This window comes from Mustela erminea, chromosome 10 (assembly GCF_009829155.1).
Source record: "Mustela erminea isolate mMusErm1 chromosome 10, mMusErm1.Pri, whole genome shotgun sequence".
NCBI classification, from domain to species: domain Eukaryota; kingdom Metazoa; phylum Chordata; class Mammalia; order Carnivora; family Mustelidae; genus Mustela; species Mustela erminea.
The window spans coordinates 107928311-107947614 of NC_045623.1; the positions used below are offsets into that span (position 1 = coordinate 107928311).

A 19304-nucleotide genomic window follows, 5' to 3' on the forward strand; every position below is an offset into this window, starting at 1 on the left:
GAGGCTGGGAGGCCCAGCAGCTGTCAGCGCTGCCACCGGGCCGGCTCGCGGGCCCTCGGGAGAGCAGGTGAAGGCGGGGCGTGTTAATACCTGTAGATCGGGTCCATGAAGAAAGGCGATGGCTTGGCGTAGTGCAGGGATGGCTGCTGCGGCAGCTGCGCCGGGCACGCCCTGGGAAGTCCGGCCCCGGCCCCCAGCTTGCGCTCCCCGTAGATGTGGTTCTTGCGCGGCTCTCGTCCCCCTCCGTTCTGGCCGGCTCGGGCGCGGCCACCGATGCTCAGGTCCAGTGGCTCCTCCTCCCCGGACGCCGGGGCCGGGGGCACCTTGGGCACGGGCAGCATGGGCTTGGCTTCTTTGGGTTTGGTGGTGAGGTCGAAGGGGGACTCGGCACTGGGGCCGCCCACCTTGAGGGCGTCCCGGGGTGACCTCGGCTCGGCCTTGACCAGCAAGTTGTGGGCAAGGGAGCGGTCCGTGAAGGGGCAGAGGGCCGGGGGGAAGTTGGGCAGGAACTGGAAGGGGAAGACGGAGTGGTAGGGCAGCGAGCCCAGCTTCTTCTCCTGCATGCCCACGAAGCCGGGGCCGAAGTACTTCTCCGCGATGGAGGCGATGGCCTTGATGGAGTCGCCCGCGGCGCCGGGGGCCGCCAGCAGCTGCTCGTCGGGCGGCGGGAAGAAGGCGTGCTGGGAGTAGAAGACGGGCACCTCGCCCGCGCTGTTCGGGGCCCCCGGGGGCGCCGCGCCGCCCCCGCACTCGGGCTTGCCCTCCGCTGCCTCGCTCTTATCCTTGGCCTTATCCCGGTCGCTGTCCACGTCGCTGTCCAGGTCCGAGCCCGTGCCCGTGGTTGTGTCCAGGTCGGTCCCTGTCGTGGTGTTGACGTCCTCAAAGTCACTGCCGTCTGACACGTCGCTGCCTCTTGCCTTGAGCTTCTCAGCATAGGAGTCCTCTAGGCGATGCTCGAGCTTGTCCTCGGGTCCCGTGGCGGCCGTGGCGCCCTGGCCGCTGTTGCCGACGGCGGAGACGAGGGGCAGCGCCGGGTTCCCCAGGGGGCTGGGGAGCTTGGCGTCCTGGGTGTGGTTCAGGGGGCTCTTGAGCAGTGGCGTGGGAGGTAGCAACGGTGGCCGGGGATACAGGGACGGGGGGAAGATGCCCGGGAAGCCCGGAGCGAGGGCGGGGAAGGCGGGGGGCGCCGCCGAGAAGGGCAGGCTGCCCGGGTGCGGCCTGGACGGGAAGTACTCGCTGAAGCCCAGGCCGGCGTGGTTGAGGCCGGGAGGGGGCTTCGCCTTGTCCATCATGGGGCTGGGGTTCAAGGGCAGGCCCGGGGCAAAGACGCCGCCCGGCGTGTAGTGGTTCTTGCCCTCACAGAAGCGCCGGTGTTTGTTGAGGGAGGAGGTGGTGCTGAACATCTGTCCGCAGTCTTTGCACCTGATCTGCGTGCGGCAGTCGGCGTGCATCCGCTTGTGCCGGCACAGGTTGGAGAACTGGGTGTAGGATTTGTGGCAGACCTCACCTAAAGCATCAGCAGGAAGCAAACACAAACACGGTATGAAATTACCGGGAAACCTCGCAGGGGGAGGGGGGCTGGGCGCTGCGGGCCCACGATTCGGAGCCGTCTGCGTATGTGTACATGTGTGTGCATGCGTGGCACAAGGTATTGTGTAAGACGGTGTGCGCGTGTGTGCATGGGGGGTATGCGCATGTATGTCTGCACGCACACTTGCACGAGTGTACATGTACTGTGGGCACACATGTGCACGTGCATGTGGGTGTGCACACAAGTGCCTGCACGCGTGTTTGCATGCGTGTGCATGTACCTATGGGTTCATGGGTGTAGGTGGGTGTAGGTGTGCACACATATGCATCTGCACAACTCTTGGGTGTGTGCACGTGCACCTATGGGCACACGTGTGTGCATGTGCGTGTGCTCACATATGTGTCCATGTGTGTGCTCACACACCTGTGTGTAGTGCACACAAGGCACATGTACATATGCATGTCACGAATGTGTGTGCACGTGCATTTCATGTGTGTGCTGTGTGCACATGTGCCTGCATGTGTGTGCACACCCTTCCCTGGGGCTGGCCTCCAGGGGCCAGCAGATTAGTGAAGGTCACCCGTGCTTTCCCACCTGGACCGACCTCAGGCTCCTCAACCTTCCGCACCAGAAGCCGGGGCACGTCTGCTCTTTGTGCCAGTCCTCCCAGCACTGTTTGTGACGTGGGGGCCCAGGTCTTCTGAGATCGCTCCCCAGGGGGATGGAGCCACAGCGTGCAGCCGTGTGTGCACCTGCTGCAGCTCCCCCGGAGGTCCCTGCCACACTCTGACCCCTCCGTGGCGCTGTCCCAGTGGGGAGAGGAGACACCAACCACCAGAACTGTCCTGCTTTCTGTCCTGGGAGAGGGGCCTCAGGGGTGACTGGCTCGCTCAGGGATTCTTAGTCAGGGCGTCTGGGCCTGGGAGCATGGCTCCCGGTGGTGTGCGCTGCTTATTGTTTGGGCCTGGCTAGAAGCTGGGGGCGTGTTTGAGGGAAGTGCAGCCCCGAGATCGGGACGCAGAAGTGAACCAGGCTCAGGCTGATGGGCACCGGCCTCTGCCCTTGACGGGAGGGGGCGGGCAGTGCCAGCCAGAGCTGAACACCAGGCCCCAGCGGCCCCGAGGACCCCACCTGGCCGTGTCCCCCATGGCCGGCGAGTTCAAGGTTGTCAGTGAATCACCAGCTTTTCTTTCTTTCTCCTCTTGTTTTTCTAACCAGAAGGGGAGGACCACACACGCACACTCACGCTCACACACTTGCACACGTCTTTCCGCAGCACAACTAGCTTCCTAAGTGCAGCCCGTGGGAACGGCGGCTCGCTCCCGTCTCTTGTCCATCACCGGTCCCGACTGCCCGCTGTCCCACTCCGCGCCGGCGCTCCGGCCCACGTCACCCGCTCCTTTCGGCGCAGTGTCCACGCATGTTAAGGGCCCTGCCCCTCCATCGTCCACGTGGTGGGACGTTCTCAAGGCTGAGGCGGACAAGTGCGGCCTTCTCAGATCAAACCTACCCTCTTCGGGAGGCGGCTGACCCAGGGGAGCTGGGCCCCATGGCTGGTCTAGAAATAGACTCAGGTCGCCCACTGGGTCTCGGGGCAGCCAGGCCCTTCCTCGGCTCAGGCCTCACTGGCCAAACACGTGACCCCTCACTGTACCCCTGGCCCAGCTCACCAGGGCTTGGTTCATGGCTGCGGCCAGCTTGAGCTTGGAAACTGTCCCCGACCAGGGCCCCTGCCTGGGGCAGCTCCCAGAAGGGCCCCTGGGCCAGCACTGCGCCTTGTGGCGGGAAGCCTGGGACCCTCAGGGCCCAGCCCTTTGCTCACAGGATGGAGGGGTCTGGCAGAAGTGCTGGGGCTACAGTGAGATCAGGCAGGTCCTGGACCCGGGACACCAGCAGCTCACAGGCAAAGAGACGTTGGCTGCCCACGGGGGCCTACAAAAGCCTGGGCAGCTAGCCCAAGGCCCTGGACGCAAGGGCAGCACCTGGCAGAGGGGCCCTACCCACAGCCCCCAGAAGTTCCTGTCCTCGTGGGGCCAGCGGCTGGATGCACACACACTCAGTCTAGAGCGTGTCCTTCTGTGGAGAGAGCCCACAAGCAGGCTGACCACCCAAATGCCCCCCGCGCACCCCCGCGCACACCCCGCCCCCAGTGCGAGAGGCGCTGCTGGGAGAGAGCGCGGCCTTGGCTGTGCGCTCGGTGAGGGACGGGCTCAGGCTTCTGGCTGGGTTGTAGTGCAGATCTGAGGGGGCTGCCGTCTGTGTGCACTAGCGACAGTGTCACCATGGGCCCGCGCCCTCTGAGCCACCCGTTTGTCCTGCAAGGGGCCACGCACGGGTGTGCGGAGCTGCGTTCCCAAGCCCAGCATGGCCTTGACCATGGCCCAAAGCACACTCGGTTGTGGCCTGCAGGACGTGCCCATCACATCTCACAGGCCCACTTTTGGAAATCTGTGCCACCCTATCCGAATGACATGTCCTGCAGGCCACCTGGCCACGCCTGTGGTTCTCTCTGTAGCTTCACCTGTTAGCCAAAAGCTGAGACACCCTGGTGAGTGTGCCACACGGCCGGGGCAGGGCTGTGCCCCCGTGCTCTGCTCGTCCGCGTGCAGTGTCTGCACAGGCCGTGGAAACAGTGGGCTTGGGGCCTGACAGAGCACCGTGGTTCCTGGAACATCCGTTATTAAACACCCTCCAAGGAGACTTCACTCCAAGGAGACCACAGGACTTTGTGTCTAGGTGCCCGGCGAGGCAGTGACCGTTGAACCTGTTTGTATAATTTCCTGCTCCTGAGCTCACTTCAAAACCCCAGGCTGCCATCTGAGGCCCCATAGTGGGACTTCCGGGGACCCTCAGCACAGAAAGCAGGACACACATCTCTGGTCCCCATCACAGCCCCCAGCTCCCACGCCTAGCTAGGTTGCCGCTTCCTGACCCCCTCCCCGAGGGACCAGGCCCTGTGGCACCACTGCTCACCCTCTCCCTCTAGAACCTGCCGCTGACCAGGGACCGGGCTGGTGACCCAGGAACACTGGGGTCTCGGTCATCTCCAGCAGGGCACTGGAAGCTTGGGCTGGAGACAGCGGTTGGGAGGAGGGCACGCAACAAAGGCCGGACCGGCCAGTCGGCATGTGGTCTCTGCGGCAGGCGTCCTACAGCTGAATGGCAGCGGGAGACCACCCCAAGCCCGGCCCCAAGTGCCCACTGATGCCACAGGCTCCGAGGGCTCCCAGCCCCTCATCTAGGCCCTGGGGCCAGGGCGGGGCTAGAGTCCCTGCTCTGCAGCGTGGCACGAACACCTGGTCACTTCATGCCTGTGACCTCAGTCCCCTCCGTCAGGTGGAGACCGTGTGGCCCCTCCTTGGTCGGATTCTGAAGTCCGCTGTGAGACGGTGTGTGGGACAACCCCCATGACCCAGGTGACCGACCTGCACAAGCTCCTGGGAGGTGATGACTCAGTAGAATTCGTGTGATGGCCCCGTGCGACCTGGGGATGGTGACCCACATGACCTTGTGGGGACGGTGACCCTGTGCGACCTCGTGGGGATAGTGACCCATGTGACCTTGCAGGGGTGGTGACCCCACATGACCGCAAATGGATGGTGACCCTGCACGACCTCATGTGGACAATGACCCCATGTGACCTCATGTGGATGGTGACCCTGTGTGACCTCGTGTGGGTGGTGACCCCACGTGACCTTGTAGGGATGATGACCCTGAATGACCTTGAGTGGATGGTGACCCTGAGTGACCTCGTGAGGAGGATGACCTTGTGTGACCTCGTGGGGAGGATGACCCTGCAAATCATATGAGATTCTGGCTCAGAGCAGTTTCGTGTGGCTGTCAGCCGCCGGGTAGAAAAGACTTCTGTGGCTTCCAGACCCACCGAGAATAAGGTTCACTCCCCTGCGCTGGCTCCCACGGCCCCCAAGCCTGGGTCCCTGCCACCTCTGTCCACTCTTCTACTGTCCCCCTCACGTGTTCTCCCAAATACGCCGGCCTCAAGCCCCCTCTGTTCCTGTCCCCGCCCGAGCGCCCCCGTCCCGCAGGCGCTGCCTCGGCTCCCGTCTGCGCTTCCTCCAGGTCTCCGCGGGACTGCCGCTCCTTTGACAAGCCGTCCTGGCTCCTGCCCTGCTCACGGGGCCGGGACCCCCCGGCCGACCCGGGCGCTCAGAGAACCTCCGAACCTTGCCTCCGGGCTGACAGGCGGAGCCCGTGCGCCGTGACTGTGCGTGCGGCTTAGCCTGTCTCCTGCGCTGTACGTAGGTGCCGGGGCCACAGGGCGTTTACAGCTGGCACCTGCTGCCCGGGCCGTGCAGGGGGAACACAGGCGCCCTGAAGGCTGCCGTGGAGATGCGCAGGGCTCAGCGGTGTCGCCGGGATTCCTATGCCTCCCAGAGCTCAGGCTGGGGTGTGAGTGCCGGGGAGCGGAGACGGAACAGGGCGGGGTGGACTGCGGCTCCTTCCACAGGACCCAGGAGGCTGAAATGGTCCTTCCCCACCTCCCACCTCTGGCCATTGTGGAGGTAAGCGACGGGGAGGAGACAGGTGAAGCAGGAGGAGAAGAGGAGGCGCCAGCAAGAGAGAGATGGGTGACCAGGAGAGCAGGTGCGGCAGAGCAGGGTGGGGAAGAGGCGGTATGGGGGGGGGGGGTCTGGACCCTGGGCCCTACTTGGCAGAGGTTTTTGAGCAAGGAGGGGTCCAGCAGAGGGGAGACGCCGGGGACTCCCCACGGAGGCCGATGGGTCGGGGAGGCCGGTGGGGGTGGGGACCACTTACATATGAAAGGTTTGACCGTGCTGTGGATGTGTTTGTGCTGCTTGAGGCCCGAAGAGGTGGCGAACGTCTTCCCGCAGTCAGGGCAGGCGTGAGCGCGGGCTCCCACGTGCTGGGAGCGGATGTGGCGCTGCAGGTTGCTGGGGTCGGTAAACACCTGCGGGGACAGACGTCAGGTTCTCACTGCTGCTGAGCCTGGCAGGGAAGGGTCTCTGCTGTCAGGGTGACTCCGCCCCATGACCTCAGGGTTGCTGCCAAGCCTCCCACAGACTCTGTGTTTCCGACAATGACTCCTAGGGGAGCTGCGGCTGTCAAAGCGGGAGCCCAGAACGCATTTTTAGGTGGACGAGCTCGGACACACAGGTCAGGGCAGAGAAGACAATGTCTGGTCTCGCTGACCTCCTCCCGAGCTGTGTGACCTGTGCTGCCTCCGCCTTCCCGGGCAAACCCGAGACCCAAAGGGCTTCCGGCCTCCTACAGGCTCTGCCCACTTCGCCTGCGTGTCCGCGGGGTGGGACCCGGGCCGAGCCGCAGGTGCAGGGCCGGTTACCTTCACGCAGTTCTCACATTCGAAGCGCTTGCCGCTGTCATGGGACATCTGGTGGCGGATGAGGTTGGACTTCCAGTTGAAGGCCTTGGGGCACTGGTCACACTTGTACTCCCGCTCCTCTGTGTGCACAACCATGTGCTGCTCCAGGCTGCGCGCGGACGGGGACAGGAATCACTGGGCGCCCGCCTGCCTCACTGCCTAGCAGTCCCCCGGCCCCCCGCCCGCTTGGAGAGGAGAGGGAGTCCCGGCAGCGGGTCTGGCCACCTCCTCTCTGGACAGGCCGGCGGGACGGAGGGGCAGAGACGGCCCTCCCACCGCACAGGGGGCGGAAGCTGGGCCCTCCTCCAAGACCACTCCTCCAGGCAGCCAGAAGCCAGGCAGGACCCCAGCTCACAATGCCCGGCTGCTCTTCAAGATGATCTTAACCTTGAGGCTGACCTTGGGCCTCGGAAAAGGGGCACCGAAGCTGCGGACATTGCCCTGAGCCCCGGAGTGGGGGCGAGGCGCAGGAAACCCAAGGCCAGCCCTGGCCCCCTCACCGCATACACACCAGGGAGGTGGGCTGGGGGCGAGCGGGTGGGTCTCCCACTGGGGCCCGATGAGGTGGGGAGAGCCCAGCTGCTGGGCAGGGGCGGCCGCACCCGGATGAAGGAGCAGCTCCTGACCCCTCCTCTTGGGGGGCGTCCTGCTCCCCCTCCTGTCCCAGGTGTGACCGTTAATCTCCGGGAGCAAAGCAGCAATACATCATGGCCCGTTAATTACGGGCCCAGCCATCCGTTCCCATCAGAAGCGCTCGGTTCTGGAGCACTGCCGGACTGAATCTTTCTCCCTGTTGCTAATTGTGATTTATGTGTTTATGTAAAGAAAACACGGACCCCTTGAGCTGCGCTTACCGCAGAGGGCCTCAGCCGGGATTCGCCCAAATGCTCATGTTCTCTGTCATCTGTTCGGGGTGCAGGGTTTCCCATCCCCGGGGAGGCCACGGTGGGATTGGCGTCCGGTTCCCGGTGACACCAGAGCCACTTAGTGACCGGATGGGGTTTTACTCTGACCTTGCCAGGCCATCCGAGAGACATTCTCAGAGGCTGGAGGAGGGGCCCACGCGGAAAAGCCTTCAGACTTGCCTGGAGCTGGGACCCCAGTCCTGGCTATCTCCCCAAAAAGCCCAGAAGGTTCATCCTTCCTTCGGGTTCCCACGGGTCCTCGGGGTCCTCACTTCCCAGGGGAGAGCCAGCTCATGCCTGTTCTAGGCTGACCATGTGCAGCCAACACAGCAGGCCTGGCTCACCGTGCGTGTGTCTGTGAAGCCTCCCAGGGCAGCAGGGGTCCATCTGTGGGGGGCAGAGGCCGGTGCCTGGGGTAGGGGATCAGGGACCCTTGGGAGGCTCTTGCCAGCTCCTGCACACTGTGTGAGAAGGAGTCCTGTGTGTCCAGAGGGTCAGGTCACTCCACGGGTCCCCAGGCAGCAGGGTGCTGCCACCGCCCCCCCCATGCTGGTCTCAGACCCTGCTTCGGAAGTCTCCTTGGGGCTGGACCCCGCACATCCCGGGGTGTGGCCTGCATCTCTCACTCTCCTCCTAGCCTGTCTCCACGGAGTCACCCCTGCCTGCAGAATGGCTGGGCCGGCGATATCTCTGCCAGCCCCTGGGGATCTTCTAGGGGTGGGGGCTCGGACCAGGGGCCTGGCCTTTGCAGCCAGAGCCGGGATCCCCTGTGCCCTGCAGCTCCGGGGACTACTGGGTCCCTGATGTCGGATGAGTCATCTAGAGGTTCCTGGCCCTGAGGTGTGCCACACGGGAGGGGACCCTGTCTCCACCTGTCCCTGGAGTTCCTTGCGTGTCAGTGTGGACAGGGCTGAGGGACAAGGACAGACCCCTTTCTTTCCCAGCTTTCCCTCTGCACCACCAGGGCTGAGTGAGTCTTGGGGGCCGCTCCTGGGGGGACGGGAGGCTGGGGGCGGGGCAGGGCGGCACCTGTACTTGTTGGGGAACATCCGCTCGCAGTCCTTGCACTCGTGGGCCTGCCCGTCCGCCCCGCCGCTGAGCCCCTCCGGCTTGAGCTCGTCGGCCAGGCCCTCGTAGAGTGGGGCCCCCACCGAACCGCACGCGTACTTCTTGTGGCGCCGCAGGTCTGTCTTGGACTGGAGGAGCTCGTCACAGGCGCCACAGCGGAAAGGGGGCTCCTCCGCTAGGAAGAGAGGAGGGGTGGTGGGTGGGGAGCACGAGATGGACCCGGACCCCCCGGCCTGCGGGAGGGGCAGGAGGACTGCGCTGTTCCACTCCTGCTTCCCTCCTGTCCCCGCTTTCCGGACCTTGGCGTGGCTGCCCCGGGTCCCGTGTCTGGGCGGGGTCCCGTGTCTGGGCTGGGTCCCTTGTCTGGGCCCTCAGAATGCGGAGAAGGCCTGGGCCCCACCCTGCATGGCAGGAGGCCACCCCGGGCTTGAGAAGGCCCCGCACTGGGGAGTGGAGAAGGAAGCCGGCGAGCTTTGTTTATGAATTAGGAGAAAACACGCGGCGGAGCCCTAATGTGCCTCATAAATTACTGTCGTCAAGGTCAAACAAATTAAATGGGGGGGCAGCTATTATTAAGTTTACGAGGCAAGATCCTGACCACTGTGCCAAGCCAAACAGTCAGCTCCAAGCCGTAAATTACCCCGGGGAGACGACCTCTGGGCCCATCCCCAGGCCCCACCCCAGGCGACGGCCGGCAGCAGCTCCTCTGCGGAGCGGATGCCCCCTCCCTGCCCCAGGCAGGGAGAGAACACGTGTTTAGAAGGTCTTGCACAGATGCATGGAAAGGTGTGCATGTGTGTGCTGGTAGTGAGCGTGGGAATGCACGTGTGCTCGGGCGCAGGTGTGTAACTCGGGGTGTGAGTGTGTGTGTGAGCAGGAGTGTGCAGCTGTGACACAGGGGGTGCGTGAGCGTTTGCATCCGAACATACCTGCGTCCACGTCTGTGCATCTCTGCAAGAGTGTGAGGAAAATTTGTGCCTCCACGCTTGTTTGTGAGTGTGTGCGTGTGCATGTGCTTCTGCATGTGGCTGCACATGTGGAAAGTCGTCTTGGCATATGTTCGCGTGTTCATGCATGTGCAAGTGCATGCGAGGACGGGTATGCATTCTGTGTCAGCGCACACACATTGCACATCTGAATTACGCTTCAGTGCACATGTGTGGGCATTTGTGCATCACATGCACATGGGTGCACGTGCTGTGCACACACTTGTGTGAGGCTGATCACACGTCATGTGTGTAGAGTGTGAGCGCATCGGTGCATATGTGTGTGTGCATGAATGTGCAGGTGTGTGTGCACCTGTGTGCGTGTGTGCGCATATGTGTGTTTTCGTGCGTGTGTGTCTCTGTGAACATGTGAGTACATGTTTGAGAACGTGTCTGAGTGTGAATGTGTGTGAGCACATGTGCACATGCAGAGCTGAGCCTTGGTGACCTTGGGCTGACTGTTCATCGAAATGGCCTAACCCTGAGGGACGTCAAAGCCAAGGAGGCAGGGAGATGGGGGGTGGGCAGAAGGGGGTTGTCCCCGCCTCCTCCCCTGTCAGAGAGACCACCATAACCTTCTGGATGCTGAGGAGGGGGGCGCGGATCTTTGCAGCCCAGGCAGGGGTTGGGGGGAGCTGGGGGGAGTGAGGGTCTCCTGTTCACGACTAGGCTGGGACTAAGGCTGGAGGCGTGGCTCCCGATGTCTGGTCACACCCGGCATCTCCACCGGACCCCAACCCCCGGCCCCCCGCATCATGAGGCAGACTCTGTGGGAGCTGGATCTGGCCTGCCCCTGGCTGGGGCCCCAGGGCTTGGATGACACCGTTGGAGGCACAGTGTGACTTCTGTTCACATCTGTGTGAGGGAGTAGCTCTCTGGGTCCCAGGGAAGGGCCTCAGGGACAGGCCGGGTGGGCTCCAGTGCAGGTCCAGGCGTCCTGGCCGGCTCACAACAGACAGCCTGCTGTCGAGGAAGTGTTTGTTTGGAGGAATTCAACACAAATGTGCAACAGTAGCTCGCGCTGAGTCTGGCAGTCTGGGACTGAGAGCATGGGTTTGAGCCTCTGGGCTTGGAAGTCTCTGCCCCAAACATCTCCTAGCAAGGCTGCCCCTGGCACTTGCCCGGACAGATGCTGAGCTGCAAAATGGACGGAAAGGAGGCAAGGCCTGGCAGTCCACGCAGACCCCAGACCCTGGGCCGGGGGACACAGGGAGGGTATGTTTGCCAATACCGAATCCAGCGGCACCCAGGCACAGCCAGGGCCAGAGGCACGGTAGCCGTGGGGTCTGGGGCTGCCGGGAGCGCAAGGACAGAGACGGTTCTCGAACAAAACCCATCTAAGCAGCAGCCGGTCCCCAGGGAGCAGCCAGCACTGCTGGCCACTAAGCCTGCAGACGACATTCATCACAACACAGCACCCCCCCGCCCCCGCCAAGTCTACACAGCGTTGCCTCCAAAGTCGAATTCACATGCGTGAACCCTTTCGGAGAAACACCTCCTGGGAAAAGAACGTGTCCGGCAGTGGGGACGCCCGAGGCCTGGAGGCCGCCGCGCAGCAGGCCCCACTAGGAGCTTCCTGCTGTTGGCGCACAGACGCCATCCACGCGCCCAGGGGCAGACTCTATGCCCGCCTGGCGAACAGTAAACGGAGGCCGGGACACCCATAGAGCAGGCGGCAGGGCTGTGTAACCCGAGCTGAGCCGCCGGGCGGGGCCCGGGAAGCGCGGTGGCAGCGTCCCAGCTTCCCGCGAGGGGCCCAGCGCAGCGCCAGACGTGGCGTGTGCACTCGGAACGGCCTGGCATTGCCCCCGCGGGCCCTCGTTGTCTTTAGAAATGTGGATTTCCTCCCCATTTGAGGACCGAGAACACCATTTCAGAACGGAGCCGGATGCCTCGACCTCACAGAGCTGCCCCTGTGGGTTTGTTCTGACTTCCTGGGGCCCTCCCACTGCCACCGGTGCCGTGAGTCAGTTCGAAATGCCCGTTGGTAGTTGACTCTTTCTGGACCCAACTGAGAACAGTCACAGAAGTTGAAATTTGAAAACAAAGACAAGAAGAAAGGCCAACCCCACACATCCATGCCACCAACGACCTCCACTTTCTCAGTTTCGACCTGGAATTTGGACTTAAAACGAAAACTGAGCCCGATTGCCACGGTGACAGCATGTGAGGACGTCCTGAGGCCGTTAAACAGGTGGCGTGGGGTGGGGGTAGGGGGAGGTTAAAAGGCGCCCTCCTCGCCCTCATCCCGCCACGGACCCCAGTTTGCGAGGGTGAGGGATGGAGCTGAGGGCTGGCGGTGGGTGAGCCTCGCCACCCGCCCCTCACCCCGTGCTATGGTGCGGACAGGGGTCCCAGCTTCCCTCACGCAGGTAAGGCGGGCACAAGCGTCCGCACTCAGGGCTCGCTAGATGCCCAAGGAAGGATGGGCCCTGCCCGTGTGGTCCAACTGCCCGGCATGATAATTCCATGTTAAAAAAAATACTAAGAGCGACCGTTCTCCTCTGGCTATATCGTGTTACGTTGTATCATATGCTGCTGTAGCCGGCCGTGTTGGCGCGTATGTTATGTTGTGTTATATTGTATTATAATCTGTCTCGTGTGCTTTATATGCAATTCACTGTATCCTCTTGACTTTCTATGGTGGGGGGAGTTAACAATTTTGAGCCTTTCTCAAAAGAAAAGCATATTTGAATGGAAATGATTTTCTTTATTTTCTCCTAAGAGCAAGAAGCTTTCCCGAAAGAGAAATCTTTCCCTCCTCCACTGAGCGTAAAAACAAAATAGAAAGTCGCTGGAACTAATGAATGAGAAAGCGGCTTCCCTCTGCTCTGAGTCACTTGCCGGGGAACTGGAGGCGCGCTCCTTTACAAAGCTGCGGCTGGGGAAGAGCCTTCCCGGGCTCAGAGCTGCAGGCCCCATGCGCTCTACCCCTCTCTGCCCGCCGTGGGCCGGGGACCCGGGACGCTGTTTCTTCAGCGTGTACCTGAACCTTGCTCCCCAGCAAAGGACCCTGCCCCCGACGGCAGCACGCAAAAATCGTAATTCAAAACTGAACTCCTTTCATCTGAACCCGCTGGGAGTCCGTGGGGTCCGCGAGCTGGGGAAGCCCCATGTCCTCCCAACGCGGACTGGACCCGGGTACGCCCGCCCGTCGAGGCGTGTGTCAGGTGTGCGCCTGGTGGTCTCTCTGTTCGATCAGCAACTTCTCATGGCCGAGCAGGAATGTAACAGAAAAATAAGTCAGTGCCTAATGGCTTCAGAGAGCCGAGGGGGACACAATTATGTGGCATCTACATGCTAATCTGCCAGACTGAGCCTCAAAAGCGCTGGAGGGCCCACTCCAAGTTCCTGCCGTGATAAGGGGCCTCCGCATTTAGCTGGGGCCGGGATAAAAGATTTTTTATGATAATTATCTTAGTGAGGAACATTTTTGCATTTTCTTTCTGTGCGATTCCGAGTTTAGCTAGGGAGGGGGCGGCAGTTGGGGGGCAAGGGGGTGACCGCCGCAGCAGAGAGTATGAAAAGTCAGACATTTGATTCTGGACTATTGTGTGTGGAAAGCAATTAGCCCGCAAATGTTTGATGAATTATTAGGGAAATGTGGACCCAGCTTATTTGAGATCGGGAGCCGGGGTGGGGGGAGAGGGGCGGTTGGTGGTGGTGGGTAGCAATCAAGGTTTTTTGAAAACCTTTTGGAAGAAAGAAGTTTCATTACACAAACGAGATCTCGCCGGGCGCTCCCCTGAGGTAAGTGGGTTTATCTTTCTACGTTCTCCTGTGCTACCTGAGCTCTACAGGTCTTTCCAACAATTATTTTAAGGAAAATGAGACTATCCCCTCACGACCCAGACCTCGGCCATTTATTTTTCTTTTCTCCACGGCCTAATTGGAACCAAACTTCAGAGGCGCGTACAGATAGGACCCGGCTCCGTGGCCTCTGGAGCGGGAGCTTAGAGACATGGGCTGCGTGGAGTGGGGACCCCCATTGCTGGGCCACGCTGGGGGTCGAAAGGGTCAATTAAGGCAGAGATCTCTGCATCGGCTCTAGCCCCAGCCAGCGCCACTCCCTCATGTGGTAGTATTAGAGGAACTTGTGGTCAGTGGCGTTCGTCATTACGCCCCTGTGCCTTCGGACGGGAGGGAAAGAGAGGCAGGAAGGGGAAACCGGCCGCCCCCTGCTCCAGCGTGAACGGAGTCACCAGCCCCCGCCAGGAGCGGAGGCGGCTTCTCTGTTCACTTGTGGGGTCTCGTTCCAAGAAAAGACACCGTGTGCCGGCGGCGGCACGCAGGGAGCTGACGGGCAGTGCTCTGCTGCCAACAGCGTTCCTCGAATGGACTGCGAAGTGGTTCCAGAACCCCAAGGTGAACGGCACATGGCTGCGCAATGTGGACGAAGGACAAGAGCTTCTGCATTTCACGAATCCTAGCCTCTGGGCAGCAGGCAGTTTTCGAACGTCCTCTGATGCACTGGGGCGAGGTTGACGGAGGGGGCAAGGGAGCCCCCGACGAACACGGACTGACGAGTCAGGAGCGACGGGCAGGGTCCGTGGGAAGGGCTCAGCCGTCATCCCTGCCCCTGTGGGACCCCCGGAGCCCCCCGGGTTGCCTCTCACAAAATCAGTTTTCCCTTAACGTTTCTCTTGCACTTTTTGCTGTTAAGCGTACCCAGGCACAGCTTTCGACACACGCGCGCCGTCATCACCCTCTCCTCAGTGAGCCCCAAATGCCTCCCAGGGCTCTGGAGGGGGACGGTTTCCAAGTCATAAAATGTGGTGTGTTTTTGTTTGTTCTTGTTTTTTTAAGTACTGGGGCTGATAATAATAATAGAGATAAAAAAAAAATCCCCCGGGAGTTTACCACCACAAAGGTACGGTGCCACACGACACCCACTCATGCGTGCTGTGCGGAGTGCCGTCTGGAATGCGGCATGTGGCTCGTGTAACCCAAAGACGGGAGAGAATGATGCTTTGGCTGAGAGATTGGGAGGGGGGCCCGGGGCAGGAGCCCAGGAGTGCGGCCCCCGTCACGCGGTGCGATGCGACAGGAGGCCTCGAGCTCCTGCCGGGCGGGGGGCTTACCATCCAGACTAGAGGGCACCGTCCCCAGGGAGTACGCGCCTTCCTTCACGTGCACGAGCAGCTCCTCCCCAGGCTCAATGTCCTTGATGACTTTATAATAAATCTAGGACAGAAAGGCAGAGAGAAGGGGTGAGCGTGGCCGTCCTTGCCCAGGGAGCCATGCCGGGCACAGGCAGGCCACGCCGCTCCTCGCAGGGCCCGGCCGGCTGGCCACTTGACCTGCCTACTAACTCCTGCTCCGAGGTTCCCCTCTGGAACTTTGCAGAAATACTCAGAAGGACCACATCCCTTGGAATTTGTTTCATGCGGTTGTTGGGTGTTGGTGAAGGGGTTGAAGCCGGTGAGAAGCCGCCTGGAAGTTCCCAGGCGGGGCATGTCCCAGCGGGAAACACCAGGGAGGGCGGCTCTTGCCAACCAGGAGCAGGGCCCGGCGTGGTTCTCAGGTCCTCGTCCCAGTGTGTAGGCCAGACCCGCGTTGCTGCTGGGGGGCGGGGGAGCTTGGGGGTCGAGAGTGAATCTGCATGTTTTGAACACAGCCATGTGCGCAGACAGAGGCCCCGCGGGCCAGGGCAGCAGGCTGGGACTCTCCCACGAGTGTGGACACCATTTCCAAGGGGAGGCAGAGGGGCGCTTGTGCCTGCAGCAAGCTCTGTGCCCAGCAGCCATCCCAGGCTAGACGGGCGTGCACTGAGAACTGGGAGGGTGCAGGGGGTCAGGGCAGATGCCGCGGCCTGGAGAAGCAGACTCAGGTCGAGGGGAGGTGAGTCTGGAATATCTAACGTCAACACTCCAAGGAGCCCTGTGGCTTGCCCACACAAGTCTGGAAAAGGGGCCTTCTGCCCTGGAGCTGTGGTCAAAATCTGGAAAACCCCACGGCTCAGAAGGGCACCAGAGCAGGCCCGTTTGGGACGGCACCCAGGAATCAGGTTCTATTGGCCTGGGCTGTGGGAGAGGACTGGGGTCTTTCCTCTTGGGGACCCCCTACCCTCTCTGGAGAGCAGTGACACAGGTCCTGGGCAGGGGACAGGTCCCAGCTCTTCTCACGAGTGGGGCTGACACCAGGGATCTTGCGTCTCAAGTCCAGAAATGTCAAACTGCCTACCACCCAGGTCTCTATCCAGATAACAGGGGTTAAAGTGCTTCCGGGAGCCCGGAGGCTGGCTGCAGGACTGACCCGGAGGCCAGAGAAAGACCAAGGTGGTTGCACCTGCCTTGGGAAACGCAGGGGTCCCAGCTTCTCCAGACTGATCCCCCTGAGAGGCTCTCCAGCACTGCCCTCTTGCTGGAGGGCCGGGGGGTGAGGGATCAGGCCAGACCACCCAGCAGCAGCGGGATGTGGCACGGACACCCAGAGACTGAGCGGGCCACGCGGGCCGTACACCGCTCCTGCCTCTCCTCTGACCCCCAGGCCCCGGGAGGCATCTGAGCTTCCTCCTCCCTCACCGGACCCCTTTCCCCCTCCACAGGCCACGTCCGTGTGGGCTCCCGCTCAAACCACTGGTCCTGACTCGCCCCGGGACAACAGCAGGTGCTCCCGAGAGGGCACGCAGAGCCCTCCTGGGTCCCCAGCGCGCCGGGACGCGCTCCGAGAGCACCCAGACAGCGGTAACGGTACGGCGGGCAAACTTCCTCTCCCTGCACTAATTTCCTTCGGCTGCTGTTCTCGGCTGCAACACGGAATCGGTGACGAGACTGTAAAACGGAGACTAGACTCTGGGCCTTACTCACTTTTGTAATTAAGCCCATTGTTGTGACCCCAGTTCTGTGACCTTTTATCTAAAGAATGACAGTGACCAAATAACTGTTTCAAAAAAATCACACTCAAGCTACTGCATTTCAAAACGGGGTCCAAGGTCTGTGGCGCGCGCACTCCAGCAACGCCAGGGCGGCCCCGACAGGGTGGGCCGTTCCGCCGGCACCGCGCGCTCCCATCGGCCGGCCATCGGCCATCGCACCGGCGGGGCACAAAGGCAGGGACTGGCTGGGGACAGAGGAGGGTCCACGGACCAGCTTCCCCTGGGGCCCGTTAGAGGGCAGTGTGGGCCCGCCCCCCCGCCAGGTCCCTCCCCGAGGCCCCGCTCTGACCTGGTGTCCCGCTCCCGCTCCCGCTCGTGCGAAGGGCTCCTGGGGCCGCGTCCTCTCTTCGTCCTCCCTCCGGCCGGCTGCTAGGCTCCCACTCTGGGCTAGCGGGGGCTAAGTGTGGCCCGCCTCCCCTCTCCGCCTCCCTGCCCGACCCCCTCGGAGGGCCACCCTGCCTCCCGAGACCCCCTCCCTCCTCACCCCCCTCTCCCAGTGCCGCTGGCTCTCCTGGGATGCCCCCCCCCCAACCTCGGAGCTGGACCTCCTGGAATCCCCTCCGTCCTCCAGGGCGGCCGAGGTCCCCGCCCCCACACCCTCCCAGCTTCCGGGGCTGCCCCACCTTGCCGGGACCCCTCTGCAGCCCCCAGCCGCACTCCCAGGCTGCCCGGCCTCCCCGGGACCCACGCTCCCTCCGCCGCCAGCACAGCCCCAGCAGGAGCCTCAGAGCCCAGGGAGGGTCTAGAGCTCTTGGCCGTGGGGAGCAGTCCCAGGCACAGTCGGCACCTTGTCCCCAGCCCTGGACGGTCCTCTGGGCACCTGGTGGGGCTGGAGAGTAGGACACGAAGGCAGTGGCCCTCAGCCGTGGCTGCCTGGACTTTGAGCAGCAGATGCAATTAGTTGCTATTAGTGCTAATTGCAGGGCTGGGCCGGGTGGGGGGCAGGGGTGTCCCCAACCTGCCTCCACCTGGAAGGGGGGCCGGAGGTGGACAGGAATCGGCGCGAACTTTCCTCGAACTCCGCGGGTGCTGCCTCCGCCGGGGACATGGAGGTATGAGGGTGACTGGGGTGCGCACAAAAGCCGAGGGTTCTCACTGTCGGTTCCCGCAGGCACAAAGGCCTTATCAGCCAGACCCATGGAGAAAGTCACAGTTCCAGGTCCGCGGGCTTTGCCGACTTCCTGGGACAAAGGCCAGCTGCGGTGGGAGAGAGGCCTGGGCGGCTCCCGGCCTTTGGGGTGTTGCAAACAGCGCGTGGACAGAGCCGAGACTATAACATGATTCCCGAGGCCCCTTCAAAGTTCTGGACGTGGGCTGGTAAGGTCCCCTCCACTGTACGCCCGGCAGCGGGTCGGGTTCAGACCTGAGGGCGGGTGGGCGTCACAGAGGGGCCGAGGGCTCCCGTTTCCATGGGGTGGGGTTGAGGGTCGGTTCCTCCAGGAAACAGAGCCCCTCCCCACCCTGATGCCAGGCCGGCAGCCACGGGGATAGGAGCCAGGTCCCTGGAGGTGACAGCACCGAGGAGGACACGTGCCCCCCACCCCCCAGCAGCTGCAGTGCCCAGGCCCCCCCAAACCCTGTCTCCAGGCTCCTGGCATGTGGCGGGGCAGGCCTCGCTGGAGCCTCCCCCCTCCCCACTGGGTTCACGATCTGAGAGCGAGGGAAGCCGCAGCAGCTCACGGGCATTCGCGGGAGCCCATGCACGTCTGCCCATACAGAGATTTCAGAGGAACGAAGCCAAGCAGAGGGGTCTGAAGTCAGGCCCTTGTTTCAGAGTCTTGGGCTCTCCACGAGGACCGCGGATCCGCACCAAACCCTGGTCCTCCGAGCGACAGCTGTGCTCTCTCCCGCTCTGTCCCTCTCCCTACGCAGGGACTCGGCTCCCAGAGCTCGGGGACAAACGAACGGCCATGCTGTACACCGGGTGGCGAAATGGCCTGAGAAAGGTTGGATTTCACCCAAGCTGTGCTCGGGTACCGGCCTTCCGTGGAAACCATCACTGGCCCCTGAACAACATTCTCTGAGATAAAATATTTCAAATTTAAAAAAAATGGCTCTCCGTTTTGGCCACTTTCTCGAGTTTGTTTTTTTAACTATCAAACGAACTCACAGGGATAGGTGCTGTGAATCTGAGGGTTTACGTTCCACAATTTTCATTCCTGGCCCATCTTAGAATCTTACACGTTAAATTGTGAGGAAATCCACCCAATCTGCCCCGGGTGCCACGAGGAGGTGGGGGCCCGGCCACACTCCCCCCCGCCCCCCACCGCCCCGGAGCAGACGCGTTTTGTAGGAACACAGAGGTGGTCAAGGGAGACGTTCGGGGAGGGTTTCGGTCACGTACGAAATCTTGTGTTTCTCAGTCCGCCCTGGACTTGGGAATGGGGCTGGAGTCGTGGGGGCCTCTGGGGTGCTACTTGAGGGTCTCTTTGTGAGAGACAGGAGCCCAGAGAGGGGAATCAGAGTGGCCCGGCTGCCTGTGGCCCGTGCGGAGGGAGGATGCTGATCTTTGGGCATCTTTGTCTCTCTAGACCCCTGGGGAGCGCTCCTGTGCTGTCTCATCGCTTCCAGGACC

General features: G+C 62.3%; 1 protein-coding gene across 8 annotated transcripts in view; it reads right to left on the reverse strand.

The window, feature by feature from the left end:
- Positions 1 to 19304, reverse strand: part of PRDM16 (PR/SET domain 16) — a 298034-nt gene that overhangs the window by 21536 nt on the left and 257194 nt on the right. For 6 of the 8 annotated variants that reach the window (XM_032303586.1, XM_032303585.1, XM_032303589.1 and 3 more), the window contains 5 exons: positions 14934 to 15036; positions 8828 to 9041; positions 6855 to 7002; positions 6308 to 6461; positions 91 to 1516 (listed from right to left, as the gene is read on the reverse strand). In XM_032303586.1, coding sequence (XP_032159477.1) covers positions 91 to 1516; positions 6308 to 6461; positions 6855 to 7002; positions 8828 to 9041; positions 14934 to 15036 — 2045 coding nt within the window. The remainder of the gene's footprint in view (positions 1 to 90; positions 1517 to 6307; positions 6462 to 6854; positions 7003 to 8827; positions 9042 to 14933; positions 15037 to 19304) is intronic. The other 2 variants (XM_032303588.1, XM_032303587.1) reach the window with 1 other exon arrangement.